Raw genomic sequence first — 16,604 nt, forward strand, 5'->3', positions numbered from 1 at the left:
AATACGACAGGACGTACTGATCGCCGACGATCGATCGCGGCAACGCAGACAAAACACACGGGATGGGATTTGTCCAACGGATGCAAAATCAGCAAAAGGCGGGGTGCACAACTGCGTTGTGCCTGGATCGCGTTCTGGCACGGTCATTGGCGTTGATAATGGACGGACACCCCATTTCTTCTCTGCCGTCCCTGCGCGGCATCGGAGAACGACACAATGCCATCCATTACCAGGTCGGATTCTCACACTAACCCATATGCAGGATTCCCTCGAGTCGATGGTGTCGAGCCACGCCCCCCTCTTCGGGCCTTGAGCAACACGACCGTGTATCATTCCTGCGTTTTATCGCGTGTACGGCAGGCAACGCCCGGCCAATACCGGCTCGCGACAGAAGACTTCCATTCTCCCCCGCTTGCAATGCACAGCTGTCCGACACCTCACGCGCAATCGCACCGTTTTTTTTTTCATAATCAGAATCACTAGGCAAGACAAAAAGAAAGATCACCATGTCGCTCCGACCGCTCGCACACACCCTCCCAAGCCACTCTCCAACCGCCGACCGTTCAGCCAATTGTGGACCGAGACATTTTTTTATCACCCCAACCCTACCGGGATGCATCGCGGACAATCCATCCGGTAAAGATAGGCGGGACGGCGAGGCGGGACGGCGAGACGGCCAGGAAGAAGAAGGCCGACAGGGAGGAACGCGGGAAAGAAAAAAAATTACACATACATACAGTTATGGCAGGTCAAGTATTCCTAGTGGGCAAGATGCCTCCCTCCCTTACAGACCCTGTCTGAGACAATGGGTACAGGAAATCCTCCCGGTCAAATTGATGGAACATGATTCGGGTCCATGTGCCGGGCAGTCGCACCGACTGCGCTTTGGGGCTAAGAAGAAGAGAGAAGAGGGGAAATGAGGGAAAAAAAAGAGGGCGCGTGGAGGGGCGAACCCGGCTCTCAGTGCAAGTGCTCGGCTGGGCGAGTGGAAACGCGAGGAGAACTCGTCCGGTACCTGTGTCCTGAGTCTTTGGACGTTGCCGAGGGCAGTTCGGCTCGAGGGGCACAAATGGAGGGACGTGTAGGGAAAGAGAGGAAAAAATGGAAAAGAAGGGTTCTGATGGTGGTGCCCCAATGGTTGGTTGATTCACAGGCCCTTCCCTCGTTGGCCATGGCATTTCTGTCACTGAAAACATGGCATTTTACAGAATCCCATGGCGCACCGGGCCCCGCACCACTCCCCCAATGGGGAGTTGATCCTCCCCTCCAAAGGCCGAGACCCTTGAGATCGCCCGCCCTGTGACAGGAGCCTGACGTTTTTTTCTCGCCTTCCGTCGTCTCGCACTTTGGCTCGCCCTCTTTTTCCACACCTTCTTGTCTTCACTCCCCAGCGATCTTCGTACTCGTTCAATCATATCTGGCTAAAGCGAACCGATGGAAAACCCAGCGGACCAAGTCGGTTGTGTTCTTCGGAGATACTCCAACACCACGAGTTCAGGACTCGGGAGCTCGGGTAGCTTCCTCTGCTCGAGCATGGAATCCGACCGTATCTCAAATGGACGCTGTCTCGGTATCCCTCGATTCCCATCCACTTCACCGTCCCTTGTCACGGGACAACAACGCGAGCAACGCCCCCTCAGGGATGTTATCAGAAGACAAAAACGGTTTATCGTTCTCCTCCCATGCGCACATTCCTCCCCAGTCTTGCCAAATGAACCAGTCCGACCAATGCTTTTGATCTCGGACCCTCCCACTGTTTTTTGTTCCTCTCTGTCAGTGCCACGCTCATGCACGCAACGCAACACGACACACAAGACGCAAGAACCCTGAAAAGGACGTGTCCCATGTGTAGGGGTGCGTCATTAGCGAGAACTGGGAAGGCAAGTTCTTTTTTTCCCCTCTCCGGGATTGAAGGTCCGGTCCGTTCGCAACCTTCCAGGTCAATCGACACGTACCTCCGAGGATGGGCTGGATATGCGCAGCATTCGCCCCCCCATTCCGTTCGGTGAGTAAGAAGGAGCGGCAGAGTTAGGTGAGCAGCATATTAGTTAAGTGAGAAACAAATAAACAATTAGTATGACTACACTACGGACCGCCTGAGCGGAGCACCCTAACCTGCCCAGTAAGCCTCGTCGCCGAGAAGTGAGCTTGAGGTGAGCCCCGAGACCCCCCATCTAAAATAATCGTGAGTGAAAATCTCAGCACAACAATCAGGACCCTGATCTGACTCCCTGATCTTATTCTTTCCGTGGTACGAACATATGTGACTAATAATCTAGGGGTCCTGGTGGCAATCATCATCAAAACCTGGAACCAACGCCTCATTTTATCTGCCCCTCCTAACGCCAAGAGGTGCGCGCAGATTGACAGCTCACTTCCCCTTTCGTGAGAAAACGTCTATCGTTGACGACATGGGATTTTTGCAAATCGGGACAATCAACCATGGGATTTCACCACCCTTCTTTGTCTTCCAAGTTGAACATCTGGGGCGAAAATGGTAATCTTGGTATCCCCCTTTCCCTGTTTCCCCGACCATGTGTCTGTGTGCATCATTTCGACTGGCTTGCGCGTTTCGAACAGCCCCCCTTAAACCAGTGTAGTGTATGTGTGTACCCAATCTTCACAGAGGTACTTGACTTGTACCCGATAGTTAGTTAGATTCCTTTCCGTTTATGATTTAGTCGACCCCGTGTCAACCCTCTTAGTCGGCGGCAGATCCGGTTTTTTGAAGCCACCATTATTGGTATCATTACTCCCACTCTCATTCGCACCACCACCGCCCACCTGTGTAAATGCGCCACTCTTAAACCACCGATCCTCATCCGCCTTCCGTTTCCGGCTCAGCTCGGCTTGTACCTTCGGATCAACCAGCTCCAACCCTTGTGTCGAGGTGAACGCAAGCGAGGACACCGTACCGGCCGTGGCCGATCCAGACCCCAGTGTGGTGCCCACGCCCGACGTGCGCAGCCCTTTGCTGCTGGCCAGGCTGAGGTTGCCCAGCGCGCCGCTGCCTCCAGCGCCGACGCCGCGAAGCGACGAAGCACTGCCGGGGCCGGACAGCGAGCTGGCGCCGCCCCAGCCTTTGCTCTTTGCGCTAAGTTTGGCGCGCGTGCGGTTGTCGACCTGGGCAACGCGCAAGCGGCCATCGTCGCGCTGACCGATCATGCCCAAGCCGCGCGTGCTGTCGCCGACGCCGTAGCCGACCTCTTGCTCCTCCTTGTTGAAGGCGAGGCGGTTCTGTGCCTTGCGCAGGTCGGTCATCGCGGTGGCTTCCTTGGCCTTGCGTGCGCGGCGGCCGCCACGCTTGCGACTGGGTTTGTCGTCCGGGGCTGGCAGCGCGCGGCCGCCCTTGCTGAGGGGTTTTTGTTGGAGCTTGTCGAGCCGGTCGAGGCAGTCGTCCTTGAGGCGCTCGCCCTCGGAGCCGTCGCGGAACTGGTGGAAGCAGTCGGTGCGTGCACACATGACGATCTTGTTGGCGAACATCTTGATGGCTTGCTTTTTGATGTCGCTCGGGATGGTCCGGATCACGGGCGACTGGAAGATGAAGCCTTGGTGCCGGATGCCCACGTTGGTGGCGAGAGCCGCGCTGGCTTGCTTTTTGGATCCCCAGGCCGGTAGGTTGCAGGCGGGCGCCTTGGAGAGGCCAATTAGGCCGCCGGCTTGGTTAAGCAGCTGCGCGGCTGTCAAGGAGCCGATGAGCGCAGTGAGGTTGGGCGCAAAGACGTTCATGCGCGACTGGACATATTCGGTCAGGGTCTTCTTCGCCTTGTCGAGCGCGATGATCATCTCGCAGGCCTGCACTACGCGCTGCAGCTGTTCTGGTGACATGGCCTGCCCCTTGGACGTAGTAGCCTCCACCGTGACAATCATCAGAGTCGGTCCATCGAGCGCCGATTTGAGGGTCTGCCCGAGGGCGTTGTCTGTTGATGTTTGGAGCGCTTTGATGCTCTCTGAGTCCATAGGCCCGTTGCCCAGGATAGCCACGGCCCGGGCATACTCAAGCGGGTTGGTGATGAGTGTCTCGAGCTCCGGGAAGCGCACCGAGTAGTGATCCTTGATGAATTTATGGACGAGCACAATCTCGTTGTCGATCTGGGTCGAAAGGCTGTTGGACTGTGTGAGGAGATGGTACTCCGGGTGGTCTTCTACGTTGCCGATGCTGTCCGTCGATTCGGCCGGTTGTGACTGGTAGTGTGCGATTTTCTGCAGCGTTCGAGCCAAACGGTCAGGGCTAGTTCTCGGAATAAGATGTAAACGCTGTTTCCACAACTGATGAAAGTAGAAGGGGAAAGCGAAAAGGGAACATATGTACTAACCTCGAGAACGGGCGTCAGGGTCTTCATAAGACCCGCGACGGCGCGTACATCACGAACTCCTCCCAGCTGCATCTTTTCAATCTTTGCCTTCGCGTCCAGCTCGTCGTCGTCATCCCCTACGGCCCCAGGCGTGGCACTCCCATCTAGACCATCCGCCATATCCGCATCCTCTTCCTCGTCCGCATCTTCGTCGCGCACTTCCTCCATGGCCGTGTCATCTCCATTCGTATTCGCAGGCCCCGCAAGACCAGCATCGCCATAGAGGCCGTCGTCATGCTCGTCGCCACCAGCTTCCGAGCCGGAGTCTTCAAAATCTTGGAGGAGCTCGTCTGCGAGCGTCGACATCTTTGCTCGGGGTTGTTGTCAAGCGCTTGACTTGCGTATTTATCGCGCGGCTTAGTAAATTGTCGTTTGGGAGTCTCGTAGAGTTGAGAGGTGCGATGTAAGGTCGTTGCTTTGTGTGCTGTTGGTTTGTAAGGTGGACGCGCTGGGTTCTTTTTCGAAGAAATGAGCCGTTGGGGGTTGACACCGGCAGGCAGGCAGGCGCTGCGGAGTGGGTCTTAACGCTCACTGCAGGTGCACGGTCCAACGCCTAAGCCTGCAGGTCGCCATGCTCTGGCGCGTGGGCAGCGGTTGCTGGGTCAGTCGCGCATGCTTCCAAGAATTCAAGATCGCAATTCTCAACAAGCCGCCAAAAAAGATTTGCCGTCGAAGCTCGGGCAATCAACCACCCTCTCACCCACCATCCACACCGGTCGCGAGCCATCACCAATCGGCACCATGGAGTCCTCACGCGGTCCACCACGAGTCAAAAACAAAGCCGCCGCGCCGGTGCAGATCTCGGCCGAGCAGCTGCTTCGAGAAGCCGTCGACCGCCAGGAGACGGCCATCCAGAAACCGACGCAACGCTTCGAAGATCTCGAGGAGCTCAAGGAGTACCAAGGCCGCAAGCGCCGCGAGTTTGAGGACTACATCCGCCGCAACCGTGTCCGCCTCGCCAACTGGTTCCAGTACGCACAGTGGGAGCTCGAGCAGAAGGAGTTTGCCCGCGCCCGCTCCGTTTTTGAGCGAGCCCTTGACGTACACCCTAACAATACTCGTAAGTTCTCTCTTCCCTTTTTTGTCTTTTGTTGTAGTCCGGCATTGGCCGAGATTGATTGGTACTGAACCGCTGCTAACAAACCGCAGAACTCTGGATCCGCTACGTCGAGGCCGAGATCAAGAACCGCAACATCAACCATGCGCGCAACCTGCTCGACCGTGCCGTCGCGCGGCTGCCGCGCGTGCCGAAACTATGGTACAAGTACCTCTGGGTCATGGAGATGCTGGGCGACATCCCCGGCACGCGGCAAGTGTTCGACCGGTGGATGAAGTGGGAGCCCGATGAGGACGCCTGGAACGCCTACATCAAGCTGGAGAAGCGGTACGGCGAGTTCGAACGAGCAAGGCAGATCTTTCACCTCTTCACGGCGGTGCATCCCGAGCCTAGGACGTGGTTGAAGTGGGCCAAGTTTGAGGAGGAGTACGGGACCAGTGACATGGTCCGCGAGGTGTTCCAGACGGCGATTCAAACTATTGCCGAAACATTGGGTGACGACGAGGTGGACGAGCGGCTGTTTATTGCATTCGCTAGGTTCGAGGCACGGCAGAAGGAGTACGAGCGTGCGCGCGCCATCTACAAGTTCGGCCTCGACAACCTTCCCCGGTCCCGGTCGATGACGCTTCACACGCAGTACACCACCTTCGAGAAGCAGTTTGGCGATAGGGAAGGGGTGGAGGATGTGGTGCTGACCAAGAGAAGGAGGTTGTACGAGGAACAGGTGAAGGAGAACCCCAAGAACTACGACGTATGGTTCGACTTCGCCCGGCTGGAAGAGAGCGGCGGTGACGCCGACCGCGTGCGGGAAGTCTACGAGCGGGCAATTGCGCAGGTGCCCCCTACCCAGGAGAAGCGGCACTGGCGGAGATACATCTTCCTGTTCCTCTTCTACGCAATATGGGAGGAGCGGGAAGCCAAGAACGTCGAGCGCGCGCGGCAGATCTACGACACGTGCCTGGGGCTAATCCCACACAAGAAGTTTACCTTTGCCAAGCTGTGGGTCGCCAAGGCGCATTTTGAGGTTCGCCAACGTCAGTTGACGCCCGCCCGCAAAGTCATGGGCCGGGCCGTCGGCATGTGCCCCAAGGACAAGTTGTTCAAGGAGTACATATCGCTGGAGCAGAGGCTATACGAGTTTGAGCGGTGCCGGACGCTGTACGAGAAGCATGCGCTTTACAACCCATCCAACTGCCAGACCTGGATCAAATGGGCCGAGCTAGAGCGCGGCCTGGATGACCTCGACCGCACCCGCGCCATCTTCGAGCTCGCCATCAGCCAGCCGGTCCTGGACATGCCCGAGGTCGTATGGAAGGCGTACATCGATTTCGAGGAAGAAGAGGGCGAGTACGAGCGGACGCGCGAGCTGTACGAGCGCTTGCTCGAGAAGGCCGACCACCCCAAGGTTTGGATTAGCTACGCCCAGTTCGAGATCAACATCCCCGACGCGGACGAGGGCGGCGAAGCAGAGGAACAGGAAGGAGAAGAAGACGAAGACAAACCGGTCAGCGACGAAGCGAAGGCCCGCGCGCGCAAGGTCTTCGAGCGCGCCCACCAGAGCATGAAAGACCGCGAGCTCAAGGCCGAGCGGGTGTCGCTGCTCGCAGCCTGGCAGGAATTCGAAAATGTGCATGGGTCGCCCGAGGACATCGAGAAGATCCAGAAGCAGATGCCGCGGCGCACCAAGAAGAAGCGCAAGCTCGACGATGACACCTGGGAGGAGTATGTCGACTACATCTTCCCCGCCGACGACCAGCAGACCAAGAATTTGTCCAATTTGCTGGCTATGGCCAACGCGTGGAAGCAGACGGGTGGGTCGATATCTGGTGGTGGGGGGGAGTAAGGACCCAGTTTGTATCGATATCAATTATGTCTGGTGTTTTATTAAAAAGCGATAGGCGAGGCGTCGCTTTGGATGTTATTTACAGGACGCAAACATACACCCGCATGTGCATTAAACAGACCGAAAGGGAAATAGGCAAGGTAGTGCTTTATACTGACGTACTTGTTGCCTTCGAAACCCTAAGCAGGAACAGACGTATTCCTAAAAATGAATAATATTCCAATATCACAGTCGAAAAGGGGTGAGAGAAGAAACAGTACCTTTGAAACAGATAACCCGTTAGCCCCTCCCCAGCTGCTGAAGAAGATGAACCAAAAAACGATCGGAACCACGATCGGAACTACGATCCATCCCCCCACTAACCCCCTCTTCCTGTCTAAGTATACTTCCTCCGCCCCAAGTTCCCTGCGTGCATACAACCTTTATCCTTGACACAGCTCAACTCACTCAGCCAATCCCAAGCACTCCCCTTTCGTAACAACAACCAAGATATTGGAACAGGAAGCAGGTAGGCTCGCAGGTTGGTGAGAATCGGGAGCACCTAATAACAAGTCGGTGGCTGGCACTCCGCCGACGGGCCGGAAACACGGGAATAACACGAGACGGCCGGAAACATGAAACCCAGGAAGGCTTATTCCGATGTCTGCGAGACAGCCGCCGCTCCCTCGCTTTCCACATGCGCTTCTTTTGGTCCATATCCACATGTGTACCGCGGTTCTCATTTCTTACTGAATCCCACATTACCGCGGACAAAGCGGTGAGCCACAAGGTTAACCATAAACGCAATGAGGGACGGAGACCAGTAATACTGCGTACGTAACATCGTAACATCAATTTTCTCATCAACGTCATTTCTCATCCAAAAAATAGCAGTACTTATGTGTGTGAAAGGGTTTGGTGCGGGAATCGTCACAAAAATAGAGGGTAAAGGAAAAACAAGCCAAAAACGAAAACATGTCATAAGGAATCCGCCATCTCATCCACTCTTCCCTTTCTCCCGTCTCCAAACCGACCCACCCCTCCAATCGTCATTATCACCAGATGAAAGATTCGAAGTCCAAAGAGGATATCGGGCTTATTCTCCCAACAGGCGCTTTACAAGAGAGTTTGCCAGAAGAAACGGAGTGTCGAAATGATGGGCAGTGAAGAATAGCTGCCTTCGTAACGAAGTTGTCGATATAGCTAGGTGAAAGAAAGAAGAGCAGCCGTGGGGTAGTAATGGCCGTCGTGGTGGTGGGCCAAAACTACTCATTCTTGTCGGGAGTGACTGAGCTGATGGTGGGCCATGGTGAGTTGCGTGAAGCGGGCGAGGTGGGTGAGATGAGAGGGGTTGATTTTGGGTTGGGGGTACTGGTGGGAAGATGCAGGTGGGAAACAAAACGCAGTCTGATTTGCTGATGCTGACGACTGCGTTTCATGCTTCGTACCACGAGCACCGATTGTTACAGCCCGTTTTGTACCCCCGCTCTCACTCACTCACCTCGCACACTCTTTGGGGGCTGGATGCATCCGACGCCGCCTCTCGCCTTTGTTTCTCAATCGTTTCCTCTTTCGTGGGTTTAGTAAGCCTTTCCCAGCCCACGAGCAACCGGGTGATACGCCGGTTGGTTCCCCCCCCCACTGCATGTGCGTCTCTCGCTTTTCTTGCTTGTCTGGTTTCGCAACCCTTTTTCTTCTGCTGCCATCCTCACCGGCGATAGAAGCTGCGGATGGGATTGGGCTGGCCCTCAAACCGAGCCCTTTTAATGGCGACGGCGATCATCTATCACACACAAAACAGGTTAATTAGAGACGATGTCCGAGAAAGGGTGAGAGAATGGGAAAAAGTGTCTATCAAAGTGTGTATCTCGGGAGAAAAAGAAGAAGCATTAAGCCGCCCAGTGTGCCAGAATCAGAGCATGGAGAATTTCAAGCAGTGTAGCGTATTCCCTTTCTAGAACAACCCTAGAGAAGCGCCCCCAGCCCAGGCCAAGTATCACCATGTATGTTGCTTGATGAATGTCCCTCGCGGGTGGGTTTAGCGGCAATTGTGTGCAGCCCGTAGCCGTGGTGGCTTCGATTGGTGGTGGCACGGCTGGGGGTGTGCCCTTGGTTGTTGGGAGAGTTGGTGTGCGCACCTAGGCGTGTGGCACCTTTCGCTAGAAGAAAAGCGGCAGTTGTAAAGAAAAGGCTTTGGGCGTATAAGAAACGATGGTTGAACGGAGAAAAGGTCACAGTTCTGGTGTAACCTATCTCTAGAAGGATAAACTGGGCGCGGGGGCCGGTCTCTTGTGGGTGTAATAGATAGGCGGGTTGAGAGAGAATGGGATCGATGAGCGCGAAGTGGGTTGACACCCTCCTCCGCCACATTTCACACTCTCCCTTTCTTTACACCCTGTCGGTCGATCCAGGGGGAAGTGCGCCGTATGGGTTTCCGTCGTAGTAACGAGGCCCATCGTCGTATCGGCGGCCTCCAGTTGGAGCTGCCGAGTCCCAAGAGTCAGCTCTGCGTCTGACGACTTGATTGTTGCCAGAGCCGGAGACCGAGTCCGCCAGCCGCTTTTGTCTTTCGATGCGCCTTCTGTGCCTTTCTTCCTTCTCTAGCTTGAACTGACGGATCTCGTGCCTCATCTCGTTCGCTTCCTTGACCTCCGACACAGCGCTCTTGATCCCCAGCGCCGCGATGCCGATAGCCGCAGCATCCTGGAGAATGGCCTTGTTCTTGAGCTTGGCGGACTGCTCCTCGCTAATCCTTCCTTCTGCCAACGCCTTCTTGCGCACCTGGCGCTTCTCCACACTCTGATACACACTATGGGCCGCGTGGATGGTCGCCACGGTGGCCAGCCCCGTTGTGAGAACTTGCTTACCTCTGAGTTTCTTGCCTCGCTTCCGATCGTCGTCCGAATCACCCAGGTCGGACGACGACACCGATCCGCGCCGGGAGCGGGAGTGGGAACGCGCGCCGTGGCCACCACGGTGCGAGCGGCCCTTGTCGTAGTCGTCGTACTTGTCGCGGTGCCGGCGGGAGGCACCATGGTCGCTGTAATCATCGTAGTCACGCCTGCGGTCGCGGCTGCGGGAGCGGTTCCGCTCGTCATCCTCGGGGCCATTGCCGATGCCCACTCTGGCCAGGCGACGGCGGGCCGAGTCAACCACGCTGCGGCTGCGGCTGCGATGGTGGCGGTCCCGAGAGCCGTCACGACTGTCGCGAGAGTCGCTGCGATGCCTGGAGCGGGATCGTTCGTGGCTGTCCATGATCTTCTTTGCACCAAAGGCACCGAGGCCGGCGGTTGCAAGGGCGGCAAGACCGCTGGTACCACCTCCACCACTGCCGTCCTTGGAGCGCGCACGGGAGCGAGACCGGGAGCGGCCGGTCTTCTCGTCCATCTCGATGTTCTTCTTGGAGCCGTTAATGACGCGATTACCAAGAAGACCACCCACAACGGCTTCGGCCAGTCCGAGCTTGCTCCCGGCCTTGTCCGGGTTTTGGGCCGCATCGAGCGTCGCTGCACCGGCAGCGGCAGTGAGAATGCGCTTAGCCTTCTCGCCCTTCCATGAGCCGGGCTGCTTGGAGATGCGGAAAGCCTCGGTAGCGCCGGCGATCAGCGAAGCCATGGCGGCCTTTTGGACCTTGCCGCTCCCTTCGCCCTTTTCATCGCGGTCCCTGTCCCTGCCGCGAGAACGCGAGCGCGAGCGAGAACGAGAACGAGAGCGGGACCGGCTATCCCGGCGGCTCCGGGTATCCGATTTGCTGTCGTCCTTGCCCGTCAAGGCCTTGACGGCACCGCCCAAACCAGCAGCAGCGAGGGCGTTCTCCAAGAAGTTTTTGTGACCCTTCTTCTCCTTGACGGTCTCGTCATCGTCCGAGTAGTAGCCGGAGCGGCCGGCCTTCCTGTCTTCCTTCTCCTTGTGCTTGTTGTAGAACTCTGTTCCCTGATAGCCGGCAAAGGCGCCAGCGGCGCCGAGTGCTGCCGAAGCTAGAATGTTGCGCTCGACATCGGCTCCCGACTGTTTGGCCTCGCGACGGTCGTAGAGCTCCTTTCCACCAATGGCGAGGGCAGCACCGGTCACAGCCGCAATGATCTGTTCCTGCTTAGAGAGCACCCGGGCCTTCTTGCGCTCTTCCTCGTACACGAGGTCCGACTTCTTACGCGATTTGCGGTCGTAGTCATCATAGCCGCGGTCCCGGCTGTAGTGGGAACGGCGGTCGTCGTATTCGTCGTAATAGCCGGGCTCAGCGGAACGAGCGCGGCGGAGATCCCGAGTCGAGTAGCCAGGGGGTGGGAAGTCACGGCGAATCTCCTCGACCGAGAGGTCACTATCCTCACGGCCGCGGGGGACGACGAGATCCCGCGATGGCTGAACGTGGAGGGTCTCGCGCGACTCGTAATAGCGTGGGTCACGGTCCTCACGGCGTTCTTCTCGGTAGTAGCGCTTGGTGGTGCGCTCCCGATGGGGTGCGTCGTAGGGATCGTACGAAGCCATCCCTGGAGGTGCGGTGCGATCTACGCAATCAACCAGGGTTTGATATTGTTGGAAACGCAAGCTAGTCTATTTTTTTTGAAGTCTGTCGAAGTTTGGATTTGAGAAATTTTGATTTGGGAGAGAGTTTGGGAAAGAGGCAAGCGCAACAACCTGGGCTAGAACTTGGAGGTAGCCTGGGAAGGAAAGGATGGCTTGGAGCGGGGCCAAGGTCTTAATGAGAGGGCAGGGGTCTTGCAGATGAGGGGGAGGGGTGAAGTGGGAAGGAAGGAAGGCCCCCGAGGGGAGTGGAAGTGGGTTCAAGTTCCGTCTCCTTCCTGCCACTCGACTTTTGCCCTGGAATTGCCATCCAAACTTGTCCCAACAGCAATCACCCTGGGAGATCTTGGATCGACAAAAAAGATGGGATGAACCGCCAACAACCTCGATTCTGTGGACAACGATGTAGTATAACGTAAAGCAGTACAAAAGAGTAAATGCAGTAAGACTTCGCGAAGATGGGGACTGACCCTGCCCTCCTTCTCGCGCTCGGTAGGGCGCTTTCGAGGGCACTGCGGGCAGTCGGAGGTGAGACGCCCAGGGCTGGGCCGCCCAGCCCGTCGCCATCAAGCGGCCACACATTGTTGGCCCGTCTTGGAGAGCCGTCGTCATCGAGAACCGCATTTTCTGTCAGGTCATAGCCTGATTGGCCTAGCATTCACTGCGGCTGTACAATAAAACGCACCGCTGCCTTCAACTTTCGAACCCGTTCGAACGGCTGCTGGGCCGCACGCAGGTTCGTTTCGAAACACAAAGACGCCGCCGACCTTTTCAACGGCCCAAAGTTGAAGGCAGGGTTTTGTTGAAGTGAGAAACAAAACAGGCTACTGGGCGGCCGCCGTTCGCTCTCATCCTGCGGCCACCCGGTTTGGTAGTCCCTCTTGAGCCCTTCTTGCCGCTCGACGCGGAACCGCACCACAAGAGACCTCGACGAGAATGTAAGATCCCGCCCGCCCGTTAGCTAGACGAGGCACCAAGGCCGACAACCGGACAATAAAAAATTGAACACCTAAATGGACCAAAGCTAAATGAGAAGGCGGGAATGACCCCACATCTTCGGCCAAATGCCGAGCCAAGTCCAGCTGGGCACAAAAGCTCCAGCCAAAAAACAACAGATGCAAGGTGGGCGCCATTGAGGCTCCCTCCCGTCGCATCACCATCATTGCTGGGCAAAGGGCGGCGCCCCCGCATCGCAAGGTGTGTGTGGCCATGCCGCCATGAAAATTGGTCATGAGGGCCGAAAGGAAGAGGCTCACCCGCCACACCTGGAAGTCACAAGTTGCCTTGCAGCTTCCGTGGACCACACAGCCCCTCTTCTACCCTATGATGTCATGAGGGGTGCTCCAGCCACGACCCACCGGCCGGGCTTGCCGGGTTCGCCGGGCAAGACACCATCCATAGAAGTGAGACATGTTTTTTTGAGTCATCCAACCTTCCAGGTTCGCTAGTAAGTGGATGCATTTTTTGTTGAGTTTAAATTACACGTACCTGTCACGAGCTTGTATGTACGAAAAAGCGGTAACGACCAACCCTTGGCCTTTGAATATTTTGTACAAGACCCTTGGAATCCCCTCGGCCCAGGGTTAGGGGACCAAGGGGTCCTCCGCGAGCAAACACCACCCCTTCTGCCCAAGACCCGCAACAAGTAATATTTTCCCTATGTACGGCCCAGCAGCATTTTAGAACCTGCGCCTATGTATCTGACCGGACTCACCACTGTTGAATGTCGATTTTCGTTCAATAATCCCAACCCCCAAGTAATGCACAACCAAAGCAAAAACTCTCCCATGCCGAAGTTCAAAATACAATAACATCCCATACCATCCAACCGCCCACCCTTACGCACCGCACGCTAGTCATTTTGGGGTATCAAAGCAGCCTTCTCCTTTTCCCGCCCATCCTATTCTCCCATCCTCCCATCCTCCTATCCCCCACATTACCGCTTCACCCTTACATCGAGGACCCGGGTTCAAGCTTCATCTTGGGCGGCGCACCATTACCCCCAGCCGAGCTGCCTACTACCGGGCTATCCACTGCTGGGCTGCCACTCCCCTCTAACAAGCTCGGATCACCGCCCATCAGATAATCCTCCCAGTTGTCATCAAAGAACCAATTCGGGAGTAGTTCCAGAGGACTGTGACGGTGTGATAATAGACGGGTTAGCATCTTGACCATGGCCGATACACTGAAGAGTACATGTCCAACATAATCGAGGAAAGGTGGGGGAAGGGGGCGAGGGGAGAGAAGGAAAATGGAATGTACTCACGCCTTCAGTTCCGCATCTACAGCGACCCCATTCGCCTCTAGTGCTTCCACCATCCGTCGCCGTTCAATCATCAATTTCCGGATGTGATCAATAGTCCCGCGGAGCACGATCCCTTCCGACCGTGCCCGTCCTTCTAGGCCGGGTACAATAACGGAGAGCCGGTCAAATCCAGCCCGGATCAACGCACGTCGTTTCTTCTCTAAATCCCCAGACCCCACCGGGTTAGTAAGGACTCTCTCTTTCTAATAGCGCCGTCTGTAACGGTTGTGTTCAACGACAAAGGGTGGGAGTAGTGGTGGTTGTTGATTCTGCCTACCTGACGCGAGATGATTCGCCCTCTTCTCGGCCTCGGTCAGTCGGGTCTTGCGATTCGCTGGCCCTGGTGACCCGGAGGGCGACCGTGACGATCGGTCGTCGGACCGGGTGGAGCGCGCCATTTTGTTGCTGCTGTTGTTGTTGCTGCTGTTATTATCGTCGGCGTCTTGATCGACCATGTCAGGAAACAATAATGAACGTGGGGGGGAATTCGAGGCCGTCGCTCTTTGACCTGTCGAATCGGTTGTTCCCCGTTCGTCGGATAGATGATCTCCCGTAGAAAGGGGCGGGAGGAATAGAGGATGGCGGAAACCAAGTAAATAAATAAGATATGTACTTCGTGAAGCGGCGCGTGGGGAAGATATGTGTGAGAGCCTGTCTGAAGGGGCGATGGTGAAAAAAGAAGCACGCGATGCCGCGGAATCCGAAAAGAGGCAACACGAAAGTTTGTGTAAAATGGTGGTAATGTAAAGATAAATGTTCTCTGAAGGAGAATAAAAAAGCAATAGTATGGAAACGAGAACTCCTTTAGCTTATACAATTTCAAGTCCTGTCGTCTTTCAGTTACGGCTTCTCGTTGTTGCAGCGGATGTTTGTGGTGGTGCTATCGGCATGTGATCGGGGCCCCAGATACAGGCACGTTCATTAGCGACATCCACCCTCCGACATGCTGCCGCCCCGGCCACTCCCGTCATCTAGCTGCACGGCGGCTAGCAGAAGAAGCTGGGGCTTCCTCAAGCGGAGTAGTTAGCGGGAGGACTCATAAAGGAGAGCGGCCCCGTCGGACACGGCGTGGCGTTTTAGGAGCCGAAACGAGAGCGGGAGTCGAGAGAATAACCTGAACTGGTGACAGATGGAAGACTAGATGCCGGGGAAGATTCGCAGAAGCTGTTGTCGCTTTCACCTTGGGGAAAAAAAGACCAATGGAGGCTCCCTTTTCAGTTGTCAGCAGCCAAACGACGCCCGCTCACTCGTCGGACTTGGGGAGGATCTGCCCCACTAAAAGCCGGTGCGCCCCACTGGCTCACTCACTCGGCAATCCCAGCAAAACCTCGGCGCGGGGCATGCGCCCAGACACCTGACCTCCTTTGCTGATGTCCAGGGAGACTCTGTACCCTAGGAACAGGGCGAACCCCGGCTGAGACCGGTACAATAAGACAAAATATGAAACACAAAGGCATTGAAAATGTTCAGCGAAAAACCTTTTCGGAAGGACGTGGCGCTCTTAAGGAGCAATTTGTTGGTGAATATCATCTCCCTGGCTTGATATTGATGTCGGGTTTTTGGCGGACCACCTACCTAGGGGCACAGGATGACATTGACGAGAGCCAGTGGCTGGCAAGACGTATACGTACAAATAAAAACAACAGATTCTCTTTTTGTTTTTTTTAAGTGACTTCTACTTATACACTTTACAAAGCCAAAACGCTTTTATCTTCCGAAGCGGAACGAAGAATACCGCAAATCCCCGCGCAACTCGACCGAGATTGCAAAGAGCAGAGTGGAAGGTCTAAAAACATCGTCCCAGTTTCCCCAATGCCCATCCCCGTCCGCTCCTGTTTCCTTGATACCATCAATCATGAATTCTTCTCTTTTTTTGGCCCCCACTCCGCTCCTGCTGCCAGCCCCGAAGAATACCGCAGCAAATCGCTGAAGGTCGCAGCGTCAAGCGGCTTCCACCCCGTATGAAACAAATAACCATCCCTCCTTCGTTCGCCCCAAAACCGAGCGCTGATCCTCTGCTTCCCGGCGGATCATGGCCGGGAGAGGATGTGAAAAGGAGAAAATATCAGCAACGATACCGAAAATTTCCCACACTCCCACGCCAGTCGTCCACCATACGGTTTCCCATTTTGAGCCACCTCGGCTTAGCTTTCCTACCCCCCCACACCGTCGAAGGCCCGGCTAAGAGACGATTGGGGGAATGACGCTTGCCAGAATGAACGCCGAAATTCATGCAAAGGGAGTATGTCGATGTTGTGCAGCCCAGGATTGGTACCAATCGCAAAAGAAAAAGAAAGAAAATAAAGAAGAAGAAGATGGAGAGAAAGAAAAAAAGGCCGGAAAGAGATTATCCCCCCTGGGTGGGCATGTGTCAAGATCTCATCAACGTTCCCAGAATCCCTTTGGGCCTTTGGAAACTCACTCCCGCACCCAACTTAGGCTCATGTTGCTCATTGTCGTAAACGCCGTCCCATCTGTCCACCGCTCCCTCCTCCCCCAGTATCGTGTCGACTGATTCCAGAGGATGAAAAAGGAAAAGAAAGA

At 55.8% G+C, this 16,604-nt stretch overlaps 4 protein-coding genes across 4 annotated transcripts; 1 reads left to right on the forward strand and 3 right to left on the reverse strand.

Moving 5' to 3' along the window:
* Positions 1-2,670: 2,670 nt before the first annotated feature.
* C8A04DRAFT_27597 (uncharacterized protein) lies at positions 2,671-4,661 on the reverse strand (the record flags this gene model as incomplete). The annotated part of the gene is made up of 2 exons (XM_062780339.1): positions 2,671-4,203; positions 4,317-4,661. The coding sequence occupies 2 exons, from the start codon at positions 4,659-4,661 to the stop codon at positions 2,671-2,673; spliced, it is 1,878 nt and encodes a 625-aa protein (XP_062638031.1).
* A 435-nt stretch (positions 4,662-5,096) lies between these two features.
* C8A04DRAFT_36427 (Pre-mRNA-splicing factor clf-1) lies at positions 5,097-7,255 on the forward strand (the record flags this gene model as incomplete). Its single annotated transcript, XM_062783522.1, has 2 exons — positions 5,097-5,415; positions 5,505-7,255. 2 exons carry the CDS (start codon positions 5,097-5,099, stop codon positions 7,253-7,255), a joined length of 2,070 nt encoding a protein of 689 aa, XP_062638032.1.
* A 2,367-nt stretch (positions 7,256-9,622) lies between these two features.
* C8A04DRAFT_27599 (uncharacterized protein) lies at positions 9,623-11,719 on the reverse strand (the record flags this gene model as incomplete). Its single annotated transcript, XM_062780340.1, has 1 exon — positions 9,623-11,719. The coding sequence occupies one exon, from the start codon at positions 11,717-11,719 to the stop codon at positions 9,623-9,625; it is 2,097 nt and encodes a 698-aa protein (XP_062638033.1).
* A 2,298-nt stretch (positions 11,720-14,017) lies between these two features.
* C8A04DRAFT_36429 (uncharacterized protein) lies at positions 14,018-14,458 on the reverse strand (the record flags this gene model as incomplete). Its single annotated transcript, XM_062783523.1, has 2 exons — positions 14,018-14,220; positions 14,338-14,458. 2 exons carry the CDS (start codon positions 14,456-14,458, stop codon positions 14,018-14,020), a joined length of 324 nt encoding a protein of 107 aa, XP_062638034.1.
* Positions 14,459-16,604: the final 2,146 nt, after the last annotated feature.

This window comes from Dichotomopilus funicola, assembly GCF_033296635.1.
Source record: "Dichotomopilus funicola strain CBS 141.50 unplaced genomic scaffold C8A04scaffold_22, whole genome shotgun sequence".
Classification (NCBI taxonomy): Eukaryota; Fungi; Ascomycota; class Sordariomycetes; order Sordariales; family Chaetomiaceae; genus Dichotomopilus; species Dichotomopilus funicola.